Source organism: Scyliorhinus canicula, chromosome 16 (genome assembly GCF_902713615.1).
Source record: "Scyliorhinus canicula chromosome 16, sScyCan1.1, whole genome shotgun sequence".
In the NCBI taxonomy this organism is placed as follows: Eukaryota; Metazoa; Chordata; class Chondrichthyes; order Carcharhiniformes; family Scyliorhinidae; genus Scyliorhinus; species Scyliorhinus canicula.
Genome location: NC_052161.1, coordinates 42,020,283 through 42,043,975, shown reverse-complemented (window position 1 = coordinate 42,043,975; position 23,693 = coordinate 42,020,283). Strand labels below are relative to the sequence as shown.

The following is a 23,693-nucleotide window of genomic DNA, read 5'->3' as shown; positions in this document are numbered from 1 at the left end:
AGTTTATTCAATCAGCCCACATGATACCACAGTAATTTAAACTTTTCTACTGACTTTGTCAAAACATCTTATTCTTTTGCTGTTAGAGTCACCAGAAACTGACAGGACGTGTCTCACTTGCCTACCTTTCCTAGCCAACTCCTTATGGGAAGGAACACTGTAAATTGATAAAGCAGATATGACAAACTTTGCACATAACCATATGTATTAATATATCACCTTTAACATAGAGAAAATTATTAATAACAACTGTATTAAACAAAATTGAGTACCAAGCCAGATAAAATATTAGATATGGTGAGGTAGCCAAAAGCTTGGTCAAAGACACAGAGAGATTTAAAGAAAACTCCAGATCTTTGGGCCAGAAGGGCCAAAATGGAATGAGCAAGATGCCAGGAATGCAGAGATCTGGGAGCTCAATGACTGAGAAAGTGGTCAAGGGTGTGCGATAGGGAGGGATTTGAAAACAGATGAGAATTTTTTTTTAAATAAACTGGATGTTGCTGTACTAGGAACTAACATCAGTTAAGGAGCAATGAGTGCATTAGAATGAATTCAAGTTTGGAAGTTGGGGAGGCTGGTCAGAACATCAGAATAGTCCTGATAAAGGCAAATTACTGCAGGATGATGCTGGAATCCAAAACAAAAATAGAAAATTGTGGACCATCTCAGGAGGTCTGACAGCGTCTGTGGAGAGAGAAGGGAGCTAGTGTTTTGAGGAGGCTGGATGACAAAAGAGCCATCCAGATCAGAATAGATAAACCTGGAGCAGGTATTGGATGGGCATATTTTGGGCGGCACAAAAGATGGGCACGTTTGGGGTAATAATTATAATCTTTGTCACAAATAGGCTTACATTAACACCGCAATGAAGTTACTCTGAAAAGCCCTTAGTCGCCACATTCCAGCGATGGTGAGGTACACAGAGGGAGACTTCAGAACGTCCAAATTACCGAACAGCACGTCTTTCGGGATTTCAGTAACCTTTTGGAGACATGGCATTCCTTTCGGCATGTGTGACATCTCGAAGTTCTTCTTTACACATGCCTGCTATCAACTTTGATTTTAACTCCAATTAATGTTAACCTGTCAGACCGTTATCCTAGCATTGCACAGCTACACTGTGATGTGGCACTGACCAGAACAGGAAAATCCAGACCGTCCCTACACGAGCCCCCATTTTGAATAGAGACCAAATTCCTTGTGTCAAGTAATTTCCCATTAACCTTCCGAGTTAACTTCAACCCGGGGACAGGAAAGTTTTATAGGGCGCGCGGTCGGCGGTGGGAAGGGACTGCAGCGCAAACAAGCGCTGGTCGGTAACGGCGCTGCCGAGAGGTCTTCCCACTGGGGAGGGCGGGCAGGTGCGGCATTGATCCGCGCCTTTCACAAAGAGCTGGCTTCCCGCCCTGGCTCAGTCAAACCGGGGGATCAAAAACAAACCAATGCAAAATTGTTCAGCCGCCTCAGTCGCACCGATTTCCTTTAAATACTCGACAGATCGGTGCTTTAAAATGAATCAAACCGAAACCCCGCGTCGGGGAGAGAATGTCAAAAAAGGGCATAACGTCAACGATGCTGGTAACTGTCAAAGGACGAGAGATGTATATATTTTTCAACTGCAAACGGTTGGGTCGGCATCAGAAATGTACAAAATGCAGACACACACACACAAATAAAACAAGCGCACGATGCGATCCTGTTAAACATACAACCACCTGCAACGCTCGGGTCCATTCCCATACCCTTTGAACAGCCTTTACTGGCTGCAGCTCACCTGGAGAGCACCTTTTAAATGTCCTTTCGGTCTATTCGGCTCGGGTGCGATTGATTCTGTGTAACTTCGCCCTGGGCAGGGCTGGCCGATCCTCGGGAGCTCCGCCAGGCGCCCCCCTCAGTCCCTCTGTGCGCGCGTCTCTCTCTCTCGCACTCTGACAGTTACCCCGGCCCCCTGCACCCCAACCGTCAACCAGCCCGCTCGTCCCAGCCGCGCCCACCCCTCCCTCTCCCCACCCCGTCCCCACGGCGGAACACAAATAACTTTACCAAAAATATATATACCTTTAAAACTTTTAAGACGCCGTTTAAATCGACTGTCAGATATTTCCCTCACCAAATCCCCCTTTAAACTCGCGCGCGCGCACCTCCTCGCCCCCCCTTCTCTCCAGCAGCGCGCGCGCCTTTCCTCTCTTTTAAAATTCCGTTTGAATTTCGGCGCCAAAGCAACCGATTGGCTGATCGTTCGTCGACGCGTACCAATCAGATTTAAACCTGCGCGCTGCGATTGCGCTTGCGCGGTTCCGGCCGGCTGTCGGCAGTTGTTGTCCGGCCCGCTCGAGGGAGGTAGTAGCAGTTGTGATTCACTTCACTGGCAGGCGATCTTAATGATCTCCCCTCCCCCCCCCCCCCCCCCCCCCCCCAGCGCGTCCATGGCCAGGACTCAGTTCCAAATACTCACCTGACCATCCTCACTTCTTTCAGAATGAGATGTGCTTCTTAAAAAAAGTAAAAATTCTTACACCAGGTTAAAGTTCAACAGGTGTGTTTCAAACACTAGCTTTTGGAGCACTGCTCCTTACTCAGGTGAAGGAGGAAGGAGCAGTGCTCCAAAAGCTAGTGTTTGAAACAAACCTGTTGGACTTTAACCTCAGTAAGAAGTCTTACAACACCAGGTTAAAGTCCAACAGGTTTGTTTCAAACACGAGCTTTCGGAGCACGGCTCCTTCTTCAGGTGAATCCGATCTTCCTGGAGATCCTCTCCACTTTGAGCCGGCAGTTTGCGGTGTCAATGGTAGCCATGATGTGGAGATGCCGGCGTTGGACTGGGGTGAGCACAGTAAGAAGTCTTACAACACCAGGTTAAAGTCCAACAGGTTTGTTTCAAACACGAGCTTTCGGAGCACGGCACCTTCTTCAGGTGAATCATTCACCTGAAGAAGGAGCCGTGCTCCGAAAGCTCGTGTTTGAAACAAACCTGTTGGACTTTAACCTGGTGTTGTAAGACTTCTTACTGTGCTCACCCCAGTCCAATGCCGGCATCTCCACATCATGGACTTTAACCTGGTGTTGTAAGACTTATTACTGTGCTCACCCCAGTCCAACACCGGCATCTCCACATCATGGCTAAAAAAAAAACAATAGCATCAGAAAATGCTGGAAATCCGTGTTTATCAGTTAAACTTCTTCAGTCCTTAAGATGTGGACGGGCATTTTTAATACCCTCTGAAAGAGGAAAAATGGGGGCAAAAATCACACACACCTTATTGTGGATCCCTACAATGCAGAAAGAGGCCATTGAGCCCATCGAGTCTGCACTGGCCCTCCCTTGCCCTATCATCGCAACCCCACATATTGATAATTGCCAGTCCACCTAACTGGCACATCTTTTAGACTGGGAGGAAACCAGAGTACCTGGAGGAAACCCATGCAGACAATGGGCAGAATGTGTAATCAGGATAAGTAACCTCCTCCACAATAGTCCTCAACATCAGGATGTGTGTCAGTCCTCTACTGTACTTACTATACACACATGACTATGGCAAGATGTAACCGCAATTCGATCTATAAGTTTGTGGATCATACAACTGGTGGGTCATATCTCAAACAACACGAATCAGTCGACCGAAGACCAAATAACTGATCATTGACTTCAGGAAGCATGACACATACCCCTGTCTACATCAATAGCTCCAATGGTCGATAGGTTTAAGTTCCTGGGGGTCACCATCACCAACAGTCTGTCCTACTCCACTCACATTGATGCAACAGTCAAGAAAGCCCAACAAGTCTCTACTTTCTACGGAAGCTAAAGAAATTCGGCATGTCTGCATCGACTCCCTCAAACTTCTACAGATGTGCCGTAAAGCACATCCTATCCAGCTGCATCACAGCTTGGCATGGCAACTGCTTGTCCCAAGATCGCAAGAAACTGCAGAGTGTGGTGAACTCAGCCCAATGCATCACACAAGCTCGCCACCCTCCCATTGATTCTGTCTACACCTCCTGCTGCCTCAGAAAGGCACACAGCATTGTCAGAGACCGCTCCCACCCAGGCTTTGGCCCCTTCCAGATCTTTCCATCAGGCAGAAGATACAGAAGTCTGAAGACCCAGACATCCAGACATAGGAACAGCTTCTTCCCCATAGCTAGTAGACACCTCAACAACTCTCTCTCGGACTGATCTGTTCCCTGTCAGAACATTTCACAATGCCCTATGCTTCTCTTGCTCGTGTATTTGCTTGGTTTCACACGGTAACCAATCACTATTTGTCAATGTACTCTGTTGATTATTCCTTTTGTCTACTGTGTACATTCCCTTAGCCAAGAAAAATACTTTTCAATGTACTCCGGTACATGTGAATATCGATCAATCCAGACCGTCACCCAAGGCCAGAATCAAACCGGCTCCCTGGCACTGTGAGGCAGCAGTGTTAACCACAATGCCATCATACACCCTCCCCCCCCCCCCCCCCCCCCTCCGGTATGAGGTAGAACTCAGTTTAATAAATAATGCTCAAGTATTTACTGAATTGGACGTGCCATTAAATTGATAGTGCTGTATCTAGGGGAAATGTTAAAGGAATTCTAACAGGAAATTCTAGCACTGACTGCTATAACCTCAAAGTTCCATGGACCCTTCTAAGGGGATGGATTTCATCCTGCTCCTTATCCCATACCAGCATTTGGGGACAGTATCTTTAAAATAGGCACCCAAGTGGTCAAAGACAAACAAATCCTTGACACTGACAAAAGTTGTGAAGGCATTGACCAAAACGACTGTCTGATGTCAACAGATGCAGATATGGCGGGGTTATTAGCTTTGAATGGCCTATCAAGGCACGTGTTGCTGACTCCTCAGGAGTAGCCACCTCAACTGCCCCATTATCCTCTTTTCTTCTGCTTTCCCATCCCAATTGCTTGTTGGGTTAACCATGCCAACCTCCTTCCGGTCCTGCACACTCTCTCCGCCCACTGCTGATACTGAGACCTTTGCTGGCAGATCAACAATTATTGCCCCTCTCTGCATCCCATTCATAAATGGCCATTTGCTTGCAAACAAGGACCTTGCCACTGTGACCTTATTGTAGATGATTGTGTTGATATAACCTGATAAAACTTGGCTTCCAGGTTACAACAAATTCTCCTTACCCAATCTTGTTCACCCAATCTCTTCCATTTTAAGACAATCTCATCCTTCACCCCCAATCCAACACCTTTGTCTCTGCAGCTCCTATTTCTCCTTGCTACTGGGTACCAATAAAATAAAGTCAGGAGTTTGCATGTTTATTATGGCCCTGGCAAATATCAGTTCATTATAATTGTCATGTGTCTTTGGGCTGAAACTAAGCCAAATATTTCTCTACCCCTCAAGTTATGGATGATCATACTGGGGGATCTGTAAAAAGCAAGGCTCCATTTATTTCTCTCTTGCTCACACTCTGTTTCTCAGTACTGACTCAGCCTGAATAGTTATTTTTCAATAAAAATCTCTATCAGTATGTCTTCGGTTTTGTGTTCTGTTGTACTGAATTAAATTTTTGTTGCACTTTCCCCCGATTATGTTTTTTCTCTTTTTCCCATCAGATTTTATCTAACTTTTTCATGATATTTCTTTCTTTCCCTTTATCAGTATAACTCATTTATTTATCTTTGCTGTTGCTGTATGTTTGCCCCACCTTTGGAAGGGACAATACCGAGCACTGTTGCTGCTCATGAAGTCTGGCACTTTTTCTGTAACTGTTGGTATTGGCTCAGATACATGAACTTCAACTGTAAAAAGAGACTGAACTGAGGCTCTGACTGACACTGATATTTTCAGCCACAGATGGGTGAAGTGTGTAAACTGCTCACAGGTACAGATATTATTCCACTTTGTCACAGGTTCCCCAAGTACCTAGATACCGTATACTCGCGTATCATGCGACTCTTGAAAACCTAAATTGTAACCTAAATTTGGGGGGTCGCATTATACGCGAGATACAAAATTTGCGGGTGTGAAGTGCTGGCCAAGATTAGGCTGTTAGGCTGTTAAGCAGACCGTATCCATTTCCGGTAAGTTTCTGTGCAATTTTTGTTTTTCTTCTTAACACAAAGTCATGTCTTTTCATGAACCGCGTATACCATCCGGGACTTGCAGTAAACACACGAATGCCCATTTTTCTTGCTTCTCGTAAAGCATAAAGTCTTATTTTAGATCGTGTTATAATATAAACATTTTCTCGATTTTCGGACACCCACTTTGATACTTTATCTTCTAACTGTGGCCAATGACATTTCGACCCGCGATTTGCGCATTTATAGGAAGGAGTTTCCTTCAATTTTTCTTTTTGTTTTCTCCAGTTTCAGACACAGCTTTCTCCGACACCAAACAGCTTTGCAGCTTTAACGTTGTTGCTTTGTTCCGCTTCGGCAACAACTTGCAGCTTCAATTTGGCAGTATATTTCTTCGCAGATCTTTTCTCCATAGTGGCTAAGGGTAGAATGTATTCGATCGTTGTTATGTGTTACGGTACTTGTTACGTGTTAGGTAACTGTTTATTATCGTGATTAGAAACAGCAAAACAGCTGTTTCTCATTCGGTTGTTTACGGCGGAAAGCCTAGCCTAGTGTCATCTGGTATCTCAAAAGAGTGACTCGCATGATACATAAGATATATGATAAAATCATGTTTTGGGGACGAAAATTTAGGGGTCGCATGATACGCGAGATCGCAGGATACGTGAGTATATACGGTAACTGCTCAGATCTGCACATCATCAAATGTAATAATTGCACGATTACATCTTGGGTCTGCTCCGCGAGCTGCTGTTGTCTTTTACATTTGAAATGGACGGGCTGCTGCACATGAACATTTTGCTTATTTGCACAGCCAGCCTTAGAATGTGGGGGATTCAACTGGTCAGAAGAAGATCATAACATATTGGTTGTAAGCCAAGATCAGAATAATCACAGACCTGTTGGAGTATAGAATCAAGGAGTGAAACAAAAAAAAGATGTGACATGAGAAGAATATTTTTTTGTTAAGCAGTAAGTGGTTACGATTTGTAATGCACTGCCTGAGAATGTGATGGTAGCAAATTCAATTCTGGCAATTGGATAATTATCTAAAGGGAAAGAAATTGCAGGCTTCAGGGGAAAGGCGATGGACTAGCTGAGTTACTCTGATGGAGAAATTGCATGGACATGAGGGGGCTGAATTGTCTCCTGTGCTGTGATCATTTGATAATTCTATGAGCTGGGTTTAACAGGGTGCTGTAGTTCCTCCCTACACCCTCACTAAAACGTCAATGGGGGAGACAAATCACAAGTTTGATGTTTGCCCTGTAGCTATTAAATGATCAATTGACCATTAATTGAGTTATAAGCCAAATTCCGCACACTTGAGTGCGGCTTCAACCGGGACCTAGGATTCATGTCACATTACATTCATCCCCCCACCATCTGGCCTGGGCTTGCGAAATCCTACCAACTGTCCTGGTTTGAGATAATACACACCTCTTTAACGTGGGGTTACCCCTATCTCTGGATCTGTAAAGACTGAATTACCTGGAAATGCTCGCATTCTAAGCATTGTCTAGCATCTTTGAATTTGTCTATATATATTTTTCTGGAACATACCTCTTCATGCACCTGAGGAAGGAGCAGTGGTCCGAAAGCTAGTGTTTGAAATGAACATGTTGGACTTTAACCTGGTGTTGTAAGACTTCTTACTGTGCTCACCCCAGTCCAACACCGGCATCTCCACATCAATAAAATTTTAAAAAGTGGGTTTCCTCCGGGTGCTCCAGTTTCCTCCCACAGTCCAAAAATGTGCAGGTTAGGTGGATTGGCCATGCTAAATCGCCCTTGAGTACCCCAAACAAGACGTCTAGATTAGATTAAGGGGTGACTGGGATAACCCTTAGGTGCTACTTACAAGCTTCTGGCTGCTCACACTACTGGCTGCTCACTGTGTCCTGTAAATATTCAGTGAGCCTCTGATCATGTGAGAGCCCACCCAGCCACCCCTCTGGACACCCTCAAACCCCAGCGGTATCATCGAGGGGATGGTCATGGTCAAGTTCAATCAGTGGCTCACCAGGTCTTGGCACTCCTCAGAAGCGCTGCTCCAATGCAGAGGAAGCAGGGAATTACAGAGCTCACCCCAAACTAAGGACACCTGCACCGTGGCCTTTGGAACCATCCCTGGTTCACTGCCCTTCTCTGGACAGAAGCCTCACAAGTGACCTCCACCCCTCAAGATCACGAGCTGTCTCCTCTTGGTGAGCCTCTCAGCATTGACTGCCTCTGCTACTTATTCCCTGGCGCTGTTCAGAAAGGTGGGCTTGAGTCTGCGGCCCCTGGGGAAGAGGGTGTCCCTCGTCTCCTTATTGGTATTACAACACCAGGTCAAAGTCCAACAGGTTTTCACAGGTGAATCACCTGAGGAAGGAGCTGCGCTCCGAAAGCTTGTGTTTGAAACAAACCTGTTGGACTCTAACCTGGTGTTGTAAGACTTCTTACTGTGCTCACCCCAGTCCAACGCCGGCATCTCCACATTATTGGTATTGAGCAGTGGGTCCACCTCGGACTCCCAAAATCGGGGGTATGCCTTCTCTGAACCATTTTTGTGTATGCAATCAGTGTGTGGTGAATGAACCTTTTAAAAACAGCACCAGCTGCCAGGATGTTTTGCACTAATTCCGCCCCAGGGATTGCACCGCTTGAATTTGAATTGCTTGCAATTCGTGCCAGCAGAGTGCTGGCCCATTTGCATGTCCGAATTGCAAATTAAGGTTAGGTGGATTGGCCATGCTAAATTGCCCTCTGTGTCCAAAAAGGTTCTGTGAGGTTGCTGGGTTACGGGGATGGGGTGGAGGTGTGGGTTTGGGTGGGGGGCACTTTCTAGAGGCTGGTGCAGACTCGATGGGCCGAATGGCCTCCTTCGGCATTGTAATTTCTATGATTCTATAGCTTCACAGAAATAAGAAAAGACCTTAAAGCCAACTGGGTCCGTTTATTTTAAATAAATGGTTACATGTTATTTTTAGGGATACTGACTGACTGTACTTCAGAGTTTTTTTTGCTCCGTTGACAATGATGGGGAGAAAGGCTTTGGATGATTGGTGACTAAAAATAGAAAATAGCCAATTAGAAAGGAGGAAGAAGAAAATTGTTTGAGAACCCAATACAGGTGACTGAATTGTCAGGTTAATAGTTACCATGTAGATGGCATGTTCTACATTCACATCTGACAATTGTATTATATAATTATGTTGTTATTTTGGAGGGATTTAAATTCAGTTTTCAGTGAAATGGCTTCTCTTGAGTTAACCCTAATGATTTAACGTAGTTTGCTGTACAACATGAGCAATTGATGGACCATGACTGGAAGTTTATCAAGCCCTTACTTTCATTTGATTGCCAGGGCATTTCTGAGCAAAGTATGTTATAAGAAGTTAATTATTAGAAGCATTTGTTCTTGTGGTAGAATGTTAGATGGTTAATTCACATGGCAATATGCCTTGTTCTTAAATACATGGACAAAGGCTTGATGATCCTTACAAGAATGTTTGTCTGTAGAAAACATTAAAGATGTATCCACTTATCAAAAATGAAAAGGAAACACCCTTTCAGGCAATGGAAACAATCTAATATTTATCTGTATTCCTTCTACTAGTGATACATGCTTAGCTACTTCAAAGTATCAGATGTAGTTGGTCCGATGTACCAATACATTTCACTTAAATCTTAATGTCAAAATATTGAACAAATCTTCTCCGCAACAAAGTATGTTTTTAAATAAATAGGCAATTGTGATAAATTGTCAGTCAGTATTTTGCTGCAAGTTTGATTGGAGCTTCCTCTTTTCCTGAAATTTCCTATCGCTGATGTCTGGCTGGAACACAACCAAAATTGGGACAATAATTAATAAATACAATTCAATCAATGTGAAGAAAATATAAATGGCACAACAAAAACAGTGCCACATCTTTCATTCCAAATTACCTTTATTCGTTGACATTGTTAAGAAAATAATTCCTACAGTGGCAACACCAAGAGGTGAATTATCATGAGCGGTGGGTTGTGGTTGCTCAGTAGCAATTAGAAAACCCAGAAGACATCACCAACAGATTCCCTGCCCAGAAGCCAATCTGATTGACAGCCTTGGTTTCTAGTTCGGCAAAATGCAGTTCACAGGTCCAATGGGAAACAAAACAGTAAAAGCTGGGAAATAAAGAGTACTGTTCCAAACTAGTCTTGTATGCCTTAAAATAGAATACCAATTCGAACCGGTGTTCCTTTTTCCCAATTTTTATTCCCATTGGGGCATAGTTTTACAGCCTGCAGGTGTGTGGGAATCTGGTGTTGGGTTGGCGAGTGTTTCATTCCCATCGCGGAGAGCTTGGAGATCAGAGGATGGGGAGACCTCCGGACAAGATTTTAAGTCTGAGGCCTGATTGAAGGGAGCCAAGTGGAAATTAACGCCTTGGTTTAAACCTTAGTTGTTGGGTTTCGCGAGGCCTGGGAATCTTGGCCAACCAGAGTTCAATTTCAAATGAGGTGTAAAAATGAGACATGCAACATCATTATAATATTTAATGTGCCCAGTCTTCTCTTGGGGATGGGTTGACAGCCTGACAATAACCTGTTAAGGTTATTCCCACAATTCATCACACTCCCCTTAAAACCTGGAGTGAGTGGTTTGGATTTGGGATTCAAACTTTTACGACTACAGCTCTCCACCCGACCCAAACATGCCCATTTCTGAAAGAATTCAAATTTCCCCAAATTGCCTATGTTTCTTTCAGGATCATCGTGCTTTTTATGAAGCCTGTATACTTACTATATAGGCTGGAGGACTATTCATCTTCTGGTATAAATACTGATATTTGGGTATCTCAAAATCAGTTATGATGTCTTCATCATTTACCATCTGAAATGAAAAAGATTATTTTTACAAATTACCAAATTATAATTTTGAGAGGTTGAATTGTTTAAAGTCCTCCAGTTAGAAAATGCATCTCTACAGGTGAATTGCGGAGGATGATCAGAGTCTGTGGAACTGAACCCATCAAGGTTTTCTTGCTTTCAGGAGAGAAGGGCAGGGAAAATACAGCTTGAGGTTCTGGATTAGTGACATTATCACTAAACCACCATCTCCCCGTTGAGGGATAAAACATACATATATATGATACATTTATTCGCAAGGGCATAACTATTCTGGGTTCAGAGAACAGATTCTTCATTTCAAACTTACCCCAGATTTACAAACTGGGTATTGTGTGTGCATTATTTTTCAAAATATGCTTATCTGTATTCCTACCAGATTAATAGTTATTAATCCCATCGTTCTTGGTGCACAAAATGGCTATCTTAATTATCTAAGTACTCGGAACTACATTTTAAAAAATTAATTATATGCTAAGTGGCTCAACATGTTCCTGTGATATGAAAAGGTGCTCTCTAAACGCATTCTTCTTTTGCTTCTCTATTTAATTGATAGTCTTGTGTATATCATGCATCACAGGGTATCACACATGGGGTGCAACATCCATCACACTTTAACCATTTATGCTGTGCCACTTGAATTGGTTTAAATAACCTGTTTAATTAGCCATGTTGATTGGCTCAAATATCCACTGGTTACGTTCCAGGTAGGGAAAGCTACTAGACTGAATGAGACGAACCAGTGAGCAAAATCAATCAATCAAGGAACCACAATCTGCTCAATGCAAACTAAATTAATTTGCAACTAATGTTTTCAACATGCAATTTTCCTTCCGCACTGAGGTCAGTACATACACAGCATTCATAGCATGATAAACACATGCACAATTCTGTTAAGGGTATTCCCATAAAGTTTGTAATTTAATGCTGACTAAACTCTTCACTTAAAAAAAAAAGAGACCTGGTCGTTCAACTGTGATTTGGAGCAATAATGCCCGTTTAGTTGTGAAGCTTGAAAAACTATAAGGGTGAAATATTATGGCCGACCTAGTGATGGAGGAGGAAAGGGCATTTAGCTAGGCAGGATTGCCATGTGCCTGAACACACTCTCCTCTCATTTGCTAACCCCTCCCCCCCCACCGTATTATTAATCATTCCCCCACCAGCAAAACTTCATATTCTGATTCACCACAGAGGGGTGGGATGAGGGGTAAAGGTTTAGTGGCGGTGTGAGTGTGATCATGGTTTTTAATTACCTGGGATATCACTATAAGAGTTTGACAAATGTATGGAAAGCTGAGAGTGCAGGGGGGCAAATCCTGACAGCTGTGCCTGCAAATGAATGTGCAAATATAGTTGTGATGGGTCTTTCACTGGTATTGATATGGAAAACTTACATGCTGTCAGTGCAACGATTAGTGTTTCTTCAATTACTATCATTAACCTCTGTACTCTTTTTCACAATTAATCCACATTATATCCTTCATTTATACCCTTTAAAAAGGTTTTGACATTAAAGACTTATAATTAAACTTGAATACAGAGGATTCAGGTAGAAAACATGGGACTCAGTAAAGTTGTCCTGAATTAGCAAACAGAGATTAATTGTGAGATTCATAATGTCAGACTGGTGAAGATGTTGAATGGCATCCTGCTTGCACAATATTTTTTCTAATCTATACTAATCACCTAGAAATTAAATAATGAGAGCAATATGCAGGATGCAGCAAAAGATTTGGAGCTGGATTTAGCTAGTTTATTCAATTGCCACTCATGACTTTTTTTATTGAAATCATCCAGTTCCTCTGCTAATCCTCAGCAGCAGCATTCATTCTTACTCCGATTGTTTTCTTCAAATTTAAGAAATATTTTAATACATAATTAACCTAGTTTGTTCTTTTCTCCTCAACTCTCTGATTTAGGGCACTTCTGGTGACGGTGGGCAGGAGGCAGCTGCACACTGGAGGGCTCCCGCTCGGGAATAGGAATTTCGGAGTTTTAATGCCCGGTCCCGGGGGCAACGGAGGCTGGCAAGGCTGTAAGAAGGCACAGGGAGGAGAAATGTCCAAGTTTGGGAGAAAAATGGCCGTGAAAAAGGGGGCTAATGAAAGTCCGCCGGTGAGTGGAAAAGTCAGCGCAGGAACTGCAAGGAAAGCGGAGGCTGAGGCACCAGGGGAGGCCGCATCGCTCACGGCAGAAGAAATGACCAAGGTGAAGGCAGTGGAACTTGAAAAAACAGTTCACAAAACACATGGAAGCGATGAAGAAGGAGATGGAGACGGTATTGAAAGTGCTGGTGGAGGAGGCGATTGCCCCGGTGAGGGCGGCGGTATCAAGCACTGCGGCGGAGTGCAGGAGCAAGGTGAGACACTCAAGGCAGTGGAAGAGGCTTTATTGCAGCACAATGATCAACTCACCTCGTTGTGGAAGGAGTTGCGGAGCGTGATAGAGACCAACAAGGGTATGTGAGCCAAAATGGAAGACCTGGAAAACAGATCCAGGCGACAGAATCTGAGGATTGTGGGTCTGCCCAAAGGGTTGGAAAGCCCAAGATCGACGGAGTATTTTGCCACGATGCAAAGCTATTGAGTGAGGGGGACGATCTCTCCTGATATGAACTGGATCGGGCTCATTGATCGTGGAGGCCTATACCAAAGGCGTAAGAGCTGCCAAGAGTAGTAACTCTGTGTTTCCGTAGGTATAAAGTGAAGGAGAAAGTCATGTGCTGGGCAAAACAGTAGCGAGTGGTGCGGTGGGCTGGAGCAGGTATAGGTATATACCAGGACTTTGCGGTGGAGCTGGCCAGGAGGCGGGCTGCCTTCAGCCGGGTGAAGAAGGCACTGTACATCAGCAAGGTACAGTGCGACAGAGGATATCCAGCTAAGTTGAGGGTGACCTACAAATCCAAGGACTATTATTTTAGAACAGCTGAAACAGCGGAGGAGTTTGTGAAGGCAGAATTGATGATGTAGCCTCGTGTAACTTTCTTTTTTCACTGCGTGTTGGTGTATGTACTAAATGAGTCAATGCTGTATATATTTGGACAAGGGAAGAGATGGGACTTTAATTTCAATGATGGTTCTTTGGGGCTTGGGTGTGTATGTGGGGTTGTGGTTTAAAGGAGATTTCTTGGTTTTCCTGGGACCAGGCAAGGGGGAAGGAGACCCGGCGGAGGCCTCGACGCTGGCCGGTTTAAGCCAGCCAGTGAGTGGGAGTGAGGTGGGGGGAGGGGCTGCGGCCATCGGAGCCTGGTAGAACAGGTTTCGGTGAGTCTAGCCGGGGTGAAAAGATGGGGGAAGGAACCGAGGTTGGGGGGAGGAGTTTACAAGAGGAAGTGGAGGGGAGGAATCTGGGAGGGGGTGGGGTGGGGTGTCTACAATTCATGGGTGTCATTCACGGTACTCTTTTGGGGATTGGATGGCATTGAATATGGGGGGGGGGGGAGGAGGTTGGAGGGTGGACTATATATGTCAATGGTGACCATAGGCGATTCCTGATTCCTTTTTCTTTTTACCTTTTTATTTCCACCTTGGGAGGGTTTATTTTATTTGATGCTTATATTGTCAGGTGGGCCGTTGTTTGGGGGATGGTGGGAGGATGGGATTGTTGTTGTTATCAAAGGGATTGACATTGTATTCGTTACCATTTACTGTTTGTTGGTGGGGTGTAAATTCTGAAGAAAGTGTGAAAATGGAAAATAAAAATATTTATTAAAAAAATTAAATCTCTGATTTAGAATGACTTATATTATCCCTGATTTTGCGGTCGGCAAGGACACTTGCTGCTGACCACGATAAAAGCTGTCCAACAAGGTTTAGTGATCACTTTGGTGGAAATGCTCCCTTTCCAACGCCAGTTTAAACCTGCTGTCAAAACAAGGGGATGACCTGTGTCCAGTTGCAGGTAGGCAATCAATCAAACTGAAGTGTTTATACACAGCAAACCAAAGAATTGAAAGCACTTGAAATCCTTCACTTTTAATTTAAATTTTAAAATTGTGAAGTAAGTGTGTGACAATATAAAGGTGGGAATGAAAATGAAGAGAAAGAGACTTTTTAAGAAAATAATCTTTATCTTTTTATTGATTTTATGAATATTTCACATTGAATGCATGTGGAACTTTTAATTAATTATGGGAAAATTTGACAATCTTCCAAATATAAAATTATTTTCAGGGCCAGTGAAAGTGTTTAATTATGAGATTGGTATGTCATCAAAAACATCTTATTTCAACAAGGTGCAATTCTTTTCCAGGTTTTTACAGTGAGACTAACAGCGTTAGAGTGAAAGTCCTTGTCAGTTCATGAACCAAGCCTGAACTTAGTCATAGCAGCTTTTTGATTTCCACATTATCCTGCACATGGCTAAGCTCCTGAACTTTCGATCTGTTTTACTGCAGTGAACGCTGACAGATTTTTCACCATCACCACAGAAAAATCCAGGCCTCAACAAGATTTTCCTTTTTTTGTTCCATCACCCATGTAAATTTATAGCATTTGTTTATTGCGCAGGTATTTTATTTATACCTCCCCCACTTTTATCAAACACTTCCATCTTTTCCTCAGTTTGCTTCTAAAAATATGTTTTTCCCTTTCACTTTACTTATCACAATGGATTTTAGTTCCTTGTGAGATGATACTCTGGATGCTGCAGCAATGCTCAGCGTGATTTTTAAAACCTTCGTTGGCTAACAGCCTGAAAAACTATCTCACATGGTCAGCCAACAATGCATGAGGTCAGCAGCAAAGCACTTCATAAATATTTACTCTCACACCAATGCGGACATCAATTCTCCTCAACGATATACAAAAACTAACCCCAGTCAACACTGCTGGCTCATAATTTGGACTAAATTATAAAATTGTGGAGAAAAGATCTTAATAGTGTCTTCTAAGTGTTTGAGCTATTCTGCTGTCAGTCAGTACCAGAGCACATATGTGAAGGGTCAGGCTCCCTCAACACTTACCCCTCTTCTGCTCCCCTGTTCCCTACTCCACCTGTCTTTCCCACCTCACCTGTCAGCCGACACTCCCCATCCCCTCCCTCCCCACCCCTGTTTCCTGTTTATCAAATATCATAGAATTTATAGTGCAGAACGAGGCCATTCGGTCCATTGAGTCTGCACCGGCTCTTGGAAAGAGCACCCCCCTTTAAGCCCATGCCTCCAACCTATCCCCGTAAACCAGTAACCTCACCTTTTTGGACACTAAGGACTATTTATTATGGTCAATCCACCTAACCCATACATCTTTGGACTGTGGGAGGGAACCGGGGTACCCAGAGGAAACCCACGCAGACACGGGAAGAACGTGCAGATTCCGCACAGACAGTGACCCAAGCCGGGAATCGAACCTGGGACCCTGGAGCTGTGAAACAACTGTGCTAACCACTGTGCTACCGTGCTGCCCAAACATAATCCTGTTATAACCACTAATTCATAAAACATTCACTACTTCTACATGTTAAATGCTGTGCTGATTGCTTGCTTGGACCAAGCCAAGTAGAAGTTAATCGCTAGCATTATGCAAAAGAAAGCATGTGCAATGTAAATGAATTATTCTTTACTGAATATTCTCTGCAAGCTTGAAGATTTCCTGCTTATACCTGGTTGGTTGAAGTCACTCGTTCACTTCTCACTACCCTCATCCTGTCAACAGATTTGAAATATAAGCTGAGCCATCAAGTTGGAATGTTTGGCAGCCATTTAATATGTGAGCTTGTTGTTGGAAATGGATGCAAACAGCTAAAGTAGCTCACTTCAATAGGGAACAAATTATATCATAAAAGATGTTAAGGGGTACAAACCTGAGAAGTTGCTGACTCAACCCTCCTCTGTACTGAGTTAGCTGAGCTCAGCTCTGGTGAAGGTAAAAATTCTAGGGCTGAAATTCCATGGAAACTCTCATGGCCGAAGAGGAGCAGCTGAATCCCAGAAAAAACAGGGAAATAACTGAACATAATCAAACCTATAATTTCTCTGGGGTTCCCATCGGTCTTCTGCTGGCGTCTTGGCAAGGGATAGTTTGAATCGTCACAGAACCTTAGCTTCCTTATAGTTAGCACCAGCAGCGGTGAGGTAGGTTGGGGAAAAGTTTTAAGAAAGGTTTGTGCAAATGATGCATTTCCTGGCACCAGTCATTAACATCAATATATGAGGTGGCACAGTGGTTAACACTGTTGCTTCACAGTGCCGGGCTCCAAGGTTCGATTCCCGGCTTTGGTCACTGTGCGGAGTCTGCACGTTCTCCCTGTGTCTGTCCAGGTTTCCTCCCACAATCCCAAAAGACGGGCTGTTAGGTAATTTGGACATTCTAAATTCTCCCTTCATGTACCCTAACAGGCGTCGGAATGTGGCGACTTGGGGCTTTTCACAGTAACTTCATTGCAGTGTTAATGTAAGCCTGCTTGTGACAGTAAAGATGATTATTATTAGACAAGGAGTGTTGCAGCCTTGACTGAAGTCACTTGCCGGGATTTACTGACCAGTAAATGGTTCACTTTCTTGAGTTGCTCACAATGAGAACTTGAGTGAGTACCATCAAGTTAAATTTTAACAATTAACAAGTTAACAATCCAACATCTTACCAGCTACAATGTATTGTTTGTAAACAACATAACAAATAACAATGGAATAAAGACTGAGTCTTACCTCTAGATATGCATCCATACTTACGGCATTCCTTTTTCCTCCAGGCAGCCAACCATGAGACCAGTGCTGAGAGATACAGCCATGAGCAGTAAAAACTATTGCTATCAGGAAATGGACGGAAACTATCTTGGTAACTTCCATTGGAATGAAGAGGAAAAGGCTCCAGGAAAAATAGAAGTTCGTCTATAAAATGGAATGAGAAATAGAAATTAGCTCTCAGGAAAATATACAAAACAAACCTATTCCTTATTTAGTGTTAACAGACTAATAGTGCTAGATGTGACCAGTAGGTAATTACTTGGCAAGAGCACTCTGCACTCAAGGGTCCTTTATTCTTTTTATCGAAAAGTAAAAGCTTCAGTTGCGGCTCTTCAATATATAGCAGATCACCATTGTATCCCTAATTGGCAACAAAGGGATTTTTTTTTTCCATAACTAAACCTATAACAAGTATATAATCCATTAAGGACATTAAGATGAAAACATGTTCTTTTGAAAGAAAAATCCCTTGGTATATTAAAATGCACTCTACTTTTAAGCACTTAACTGAGCTTTAAAGCTTACAAATTCACTTAACCATCTGACTGGGCAGTTGCAGGAATTTTATTCAATCTGTACATCATCACAGTCAAAGGTATTATTCTCTTTTGGCAACTTTGGCCTCTATTTCAGCACAACAATATTGTCCAAAGGGGTCCAAACATAGGCATCTAACATGTTTGTCAATCTGACCTTGTAATGGAAAGATGTGTCATTTGAAACATGGAAGTCTGGCAATATCTGGTCTGAGAGAAACACGAGAGAATACAGGGGAAGATCCCACAAAGGGTTAACAGCAGCTGCAAAGAGCAGGATTATAAAATGAAGATGCCTTCTCCCAAGCAAACACACAGGATTTTTGTATGAAGTTAAAAACAATGGTTCACACCTTCATTGAAAGTAACTATCTTAGTAAGCATCTGGAAAAACATGGATGAGGGTTTCACTTGATTTAGGTGATAAATGTAAACCTTTCAAGTTATAACCAAGTGAATTTTTAGCATACAGCTAAAAGCAATATTTCACACCTTCATTGAAATTAACTCTCTTAGTAAACGGCTGGAAAGGAAAGGAAAATGAAAAATGAAAATCGCTTATTGTCACGAGTAGGCTTCAATGAAGTTACTGTGAAAAGCCCCTAGTTGCCACATTCCGGCGCCTGTCCGGGGAGGCTGGTACGGGAATCGAACCGTGCTGCTGGCCTGCTTGGTCTGCTTTAAAAGCCAGCGATTTAGCCTTGTGAGCTAAACCAGGATGAGGTTCGGTTGAATTTAGTGACAATTCTAGGTGTGAAATTCTGTTAACACCAAGTAAATTAAAGAAACTGGAGACTATCGGTCTACGAGAAACATAATTTAAAGCCAAAATCGAAGTCAAAATTATGAGCTGAGGACACAATTGGAAAATACAGGAATTAAAAGTAACAACTCTTGAAACCAAAGCATTTTTGAATATCACAAAGGAACTTTGAACATCACAAAGGAAACAATGTAATCAGAGACCTGAGAGGTGAGGTCATGTCAAAATGAATACTTAGTTGTATTAGAATGTTTAGATCAAAGATACTTTTTACAATCAAAGTGAACTAATAGTTACTTTATAATAAGGTCATAAAAACTTAATAACTGTTAGAAAGAGAATATAAACCCAGAGACCAGAGCAGGAACTACCAGAACCAGAATTCAGAGAGAAGGAACAAGAGACGCAGAGGCAGCTCACAGCCAGCTCGATCATGGGAAAGATAAGACATAGCAGCCGAGCTAAAACAGCTAATACATCTAAGGAAGACTAGAATTTAAAGAGGAAGCAGAGTCAGCTCAGAGATAGCCAGCAGAGCCAGCTCTCATAAGTCAGTACATGGGATCGACAAGACATAGCAACCGAGCTAACCAGCGAATACATCTGAAGAAGACCAGACTTTAAAGAAGATTGATTGTCAAGGTGGGCCTGAAGGTCCCTTCAACCAACAAGCAGGATCCAGAAGCAAGATCTTTTTACCTTTCTGTAAAGAAAGTGATTGCAGCTTTAAAAAAAAAATATAATAATAAAATAATTTAATTTAACCTGAAACAGTGGTTATTCCTAAGTCTACTTTACTTACTTAGCAATGGGGGAACCAGGATCGATGCTACTAAGTGGTAAGTAGATGAAATCTTCGGTGAAGGTATGGGTTATACCGGGGGATAACTTGAAAATATAGTTTGACCTGCATAGCACCCACCGAAGCCTGCATCGGAGTCAGGGAGTGAGTTTTCCTGGGCGGAATTCTCCGACCCTCCGCAGGGTCAGAGAATCGCCCGCGGCCAGTGGAAATCCTGCCCAGCCGTGGCCGGAATTCTCCGCCACCCGGGAATCGGCAGGGGTGGGAATCGCGCCGGTCGGCGGGTCCCCCGCTGCGATTCTCCGGCCCGCGATGGGCCAAAGTCCCGCCACTGACAGGCTGTTCCCGCCAGCGGAAATCAGAGCACCTCTGGTGCCGGCGGGAGCAGGCGGCGCGAGCGGGCCCCGGGGTCCTGGGGGGGGGGGGGCGCAGGGCGATCTGACCCGGGGGGTGTCCCCGCGGTCGCCTGGCCCATGATCAGGGCCCACCGATTGGCGGGCTGGCCTGTGCCGTGGGGGCACTTTTTCTTCCACCGCCGCCACCGCCTCCATCATGGCGGAGGCGGAAGAGACCCCCTCCACCGCGCATGCGCCGGGGTGTCGACAGCAGCCGCTGATGCTCCGGCGCATGTGTGAACTCACGCCGGCCAGTGAAGGCCTTTCGGCAGGTCGTTCGTGCAGGTCGGTGGAGTGGGAGCCACTCCTGCGCGGGCCAAGCCCCTAAATGTGCAGAGAATTCCGCACCTTTAGGGAGGCGCGATGCCGGAGTGGTTCTTGCCACTCCGTTACGCCGGGACCCCCCCCCCCGGTCGGGTAGGGGAGAATCCCGGCCCCTGTTCACCATTTAGAATGTCGCCCCTTTTTGGTATAGGGGGAATTCTAAGAATAGTGGTGCGTTTTCAACAGCAACCTCTTCAAATTTTCTAGCTTACCAAAACGCATGTTTTACACCAGCAGTTTCCAAACTGGTATGCCTACCTCAGGGCATATGTGAGACATCGCTTGGGGGTACGTAAGACAAATTGAGTAATGGTGGTGGATTCTCTTGCTTGTCCCCTACATTCATGCTCCTGCTCTCCCTCACGCACTCCCTTGACTAAACTCTAAGCTACATCTCTGCATATTCTCTGGCATCTTTAAAGAGAATTTTTTTCTCTTTAAAGGTCCTGAATGGAATGGTAAGTCCCATTTAAAAATAAAAGGAACTCCAAATTTGATATATAATTGAATGTGTGGAGGTCATTCTTTTGACCTGTAGCTGCTTTTATGGAATGTCTGGTTTCTGTGTTAAAATCACTTTGATTATCAATCCATTGTCCCCAAGGCGTATCTGAATAAATCAAAGATTTTGTGCCTTGACTTTCATCAAAACAGGACAAATTGATGCAAGCAATAATCCACAAATAATCGCACAAGCGAATATCTACTACAACCTTTGGCAAGTGGTTCCCAACAGTAAAGCATCCACTGTCAAAAAGAGTAACAAGAACAAACTTCATTTTCCAACAGCATAAAACGCATCACATTCCTGCCTCTCCAGATCCAAAGCAGAATCATACTGGACTCAATGGTGCTGCCTAGCAGAACAACAGTTTAGGAGTTTATTCAATTGTTTAACAACTGCATAAATCAATATGATGTCACCTGCTCACAATATATTGGCACCTACACCAATGTGGCAAAGTCAATGACTGAATAGAACAATGTAGAAACATATATCACAGCATTGATTCCAATGTCATTTTGGGTGCATTGCAATATACAAATGGCCGCACTCATCACTGAAGGCATGCCGACCAATTTGAAGGGGTTCCAGGACAATGCTTTGAAGATGGTGAACTTTATAAAAAATTTGACCCTTGAGTAGCAGAATATTTTCCACTCTTAGTCATGTGGTGGGAAGTAAGCACACCAACCTGTTGCTTGACATGATGGTTTGATGGCTGCCACATGGCAAGGCCTTGGCTCCTTTCTTTGAATTTCCCTCTGAGGTCCCATTATTCTTTACTGACCATCCACCTTCACTTTCTCCACTGGCTGTATAATGCGGCCTGGGTTCATGGCTAGGATTCTTGCCAGAGAAAGTCTCTTGCTTGAATGAGCTACATCTAGGACTTTAAGGACTGAGTGCGAACATTTTCACTGTCCAGGACAAAATTAGGTCCATAAAATAATTCTGAACTATAGCTGCAGGACATGGTTAACAGTGACATCAAGCAACATCTCACTAAACCGCCAAGACAATTACATCATTACTTGAATGGGAAACAGAAGCAGCTACTGTTTCCATGGCAGCATGGTAGCACAAGTGGCTTCACAGCACCAGGGTCCCAGGTTCGATTCCCCGCTGGGTCACTGTCTGTGCGGAGTTTGCACGTTCTCCCTGTGTCTGCGCGGGTTTCCTCTGGGTGCTCCGATTTCCTCCCACAGTCCAAAGACATGCAGGTTAGGTGGATTGGCCATGCTAAGTTACCCTTAGTGTCCAAAAAGGTTAGCAGGGGTTATTGGGTTACGGGGATAGGGTGGAAGTGAGGGCTTAAGTGGGTCGGTGCAGACTCGATGGGCCGAATGGCCTCCTTCTGCATTCTATGTACTGTTTCACAGATGTTTCTGTGGTATATGACATAGGAACAGGAGTTGGTCATTTTAGCCATGAGCCTGTTCTGCAATTCAATAAAACACGGCTAATCTGCCGTCTAATCCGATAGAACTGCCTTTGTCCCATATCCATTAATTCCTTTACATAACAAAAATTTACTCATCGCAGATTTATAATTTACAATTGACCAAGCATGAACTTCCATTTGAGTCCCAAACTTCCACCAGCCTTAGTGCCGTATTTTGTCTGGGGTGCACCATTTCCAATGGTGGAACTGGAATTTGGCGGCACTTCCACTCTCGTGTCAGGAGTTGGCTCCCAGGAGATTAGAATTCAAATTTATGGCAGCAGGCACAGGAGACACATGCGGTCAAATGGCAGAGGAAGTTTTTTATTCGTGAAACGTGCAGTCAACTGACAATGCAGCTGATGGGCTATAAATGAGCTTCCTGAGCAAACAGTGATGCATTTCATCATGGCCATAACTTTCCTGCCCAACTCCATTGCCATTAATATAATACCTATTGGGAGCACAAAGTTAAATTTCACTTTACATTGGTTTCACATTATTCATCTGTGCAGAATTGTCATTCAAGGAGACTAGCTTAGTCAGAGAGGTAAATGTGAAGACACGATTCATGCTTGGCACACATTGATGGTTACAATGGAGAAATTTTCTTTATCGCGAAAGATGCAATGTTGTATTTTTGTGCTCCAGTTTATGAAATGTTCATTTTAATGTCAAGTGTTGTACTCACCACTCTGTGGGACATGGCTGAACATCCCAGATTCAGCTAACCCTCCCCTTCATGCATTGTAGAGAGATTATCCAAGATTACTCTCAGCAAGGATAATTGGAATGTTGTAGGTGAACTTAAAACCCTATAAAGATGGTGCAGATTTGCCAGTCATGGTAGGCAGATTTGCACAGGTACATGGGCAACACAGTGAATGTGACATAGTTCTACTCTCCTTGATCATCAAGATGGCAGAGAAGGTAGAATCAGAGGTGGCTCCATGAGAGAGACTAGCATGGATTGGTCTACATTCCAAGGACACAATAGAGTTCTGGTAATGGGATTGTGGTCATGTAGTTGCCTTGCTCTTAGGTTTGAATCAGATGTATAGTAGGTTGTCTCTGGATTCCTCGTACTTCTCTCCATGGCCCTTGCATTCAATAAAGGCTCATGTACGTTCATAGCCTCTTCAGTTTGTCCTTATCGGAGGATGAGTGCTGTTCCTCCCAGTTTCTATTGTCATATCTCTCCGCATTAAATAATTACATTGCACAGCGCACAGGAGAGGATGACTATCTTTGATACATGTGTGTACTGCAGATCCTCTCCAGACTGGTCAAGATAGTGAAGAACATTTTCA

General features: G+C 43.7%; 2 protein-coding genes across 10 annotated transcripts in view; both read right to left on the bottom strand.

Annotated features, from left to right (window-relative positions):
* LOC119950706 (proliferation marker protein Ki-67-like) overlaps positions 1 to 2,163 on the bottom strand; it is a 66,116-nt gene extending 63,953 nt beyond the window's left edge. For 5 of the 8 annotated variants that reach the window (XM_038773364.1, XM_038773370.1, XM_038773369.1 and 2 more), the window contains exon 1: positions 1,778 to 1,951. The gene's annotated coding sequence lies outside the window, so the exon portion shown is untranslated. Of the gene's footprint in view, positions 1 to 1,777; positions 1,952 to 2,061 lie in introns of those variants that run through there. The other 3 variants (XM_038773365.1, XM_038773372.1, XM_038773371.1) reach the window with 3 other exon arrangements.
* Positions 2,164 to 9,609: 7,446 nt separating this feature from the next.
* On the bottom strand, positions 9,610 to 17,924 carry gnrh3 (gonadotropin-releasing hormone 3). Of its 2 annotated transcripts, none has more exons than XM_038773283.1 (4): positions 17,877 to 17,924; positions 17,579 to 17,761; positions 10,826 to 10,915; positions 9,610 to 9,877 (listed from the first exon to the last, which is right to left on the bottom strand). In XM_038773283.1, the coding sequence occupies exons 2-4, from the start codon at positions 17,717 to 17,719 to the stop codon at positions 9,806 to 9,808; spliced, it is 303 nt and encodes a 100-aa protein (XP_038629211.1). In that variant the 5' UTR covers positions 17,720 to 17,761; positions 17,877 to 17,924; the 3' UTR covers positions 9,610 to 9,805. The 2 variants fall into 2 exon arrangements, with proteins under 2 accessions (XP_038629211.1, XP_038629210.1); XM_038773282.1 differs by having other exon boundaries at positions 9,610 to 9,873.
* Between the last annotated feature and the right edge of the window lie 5,769 nt (positions 17,925 to 23,693).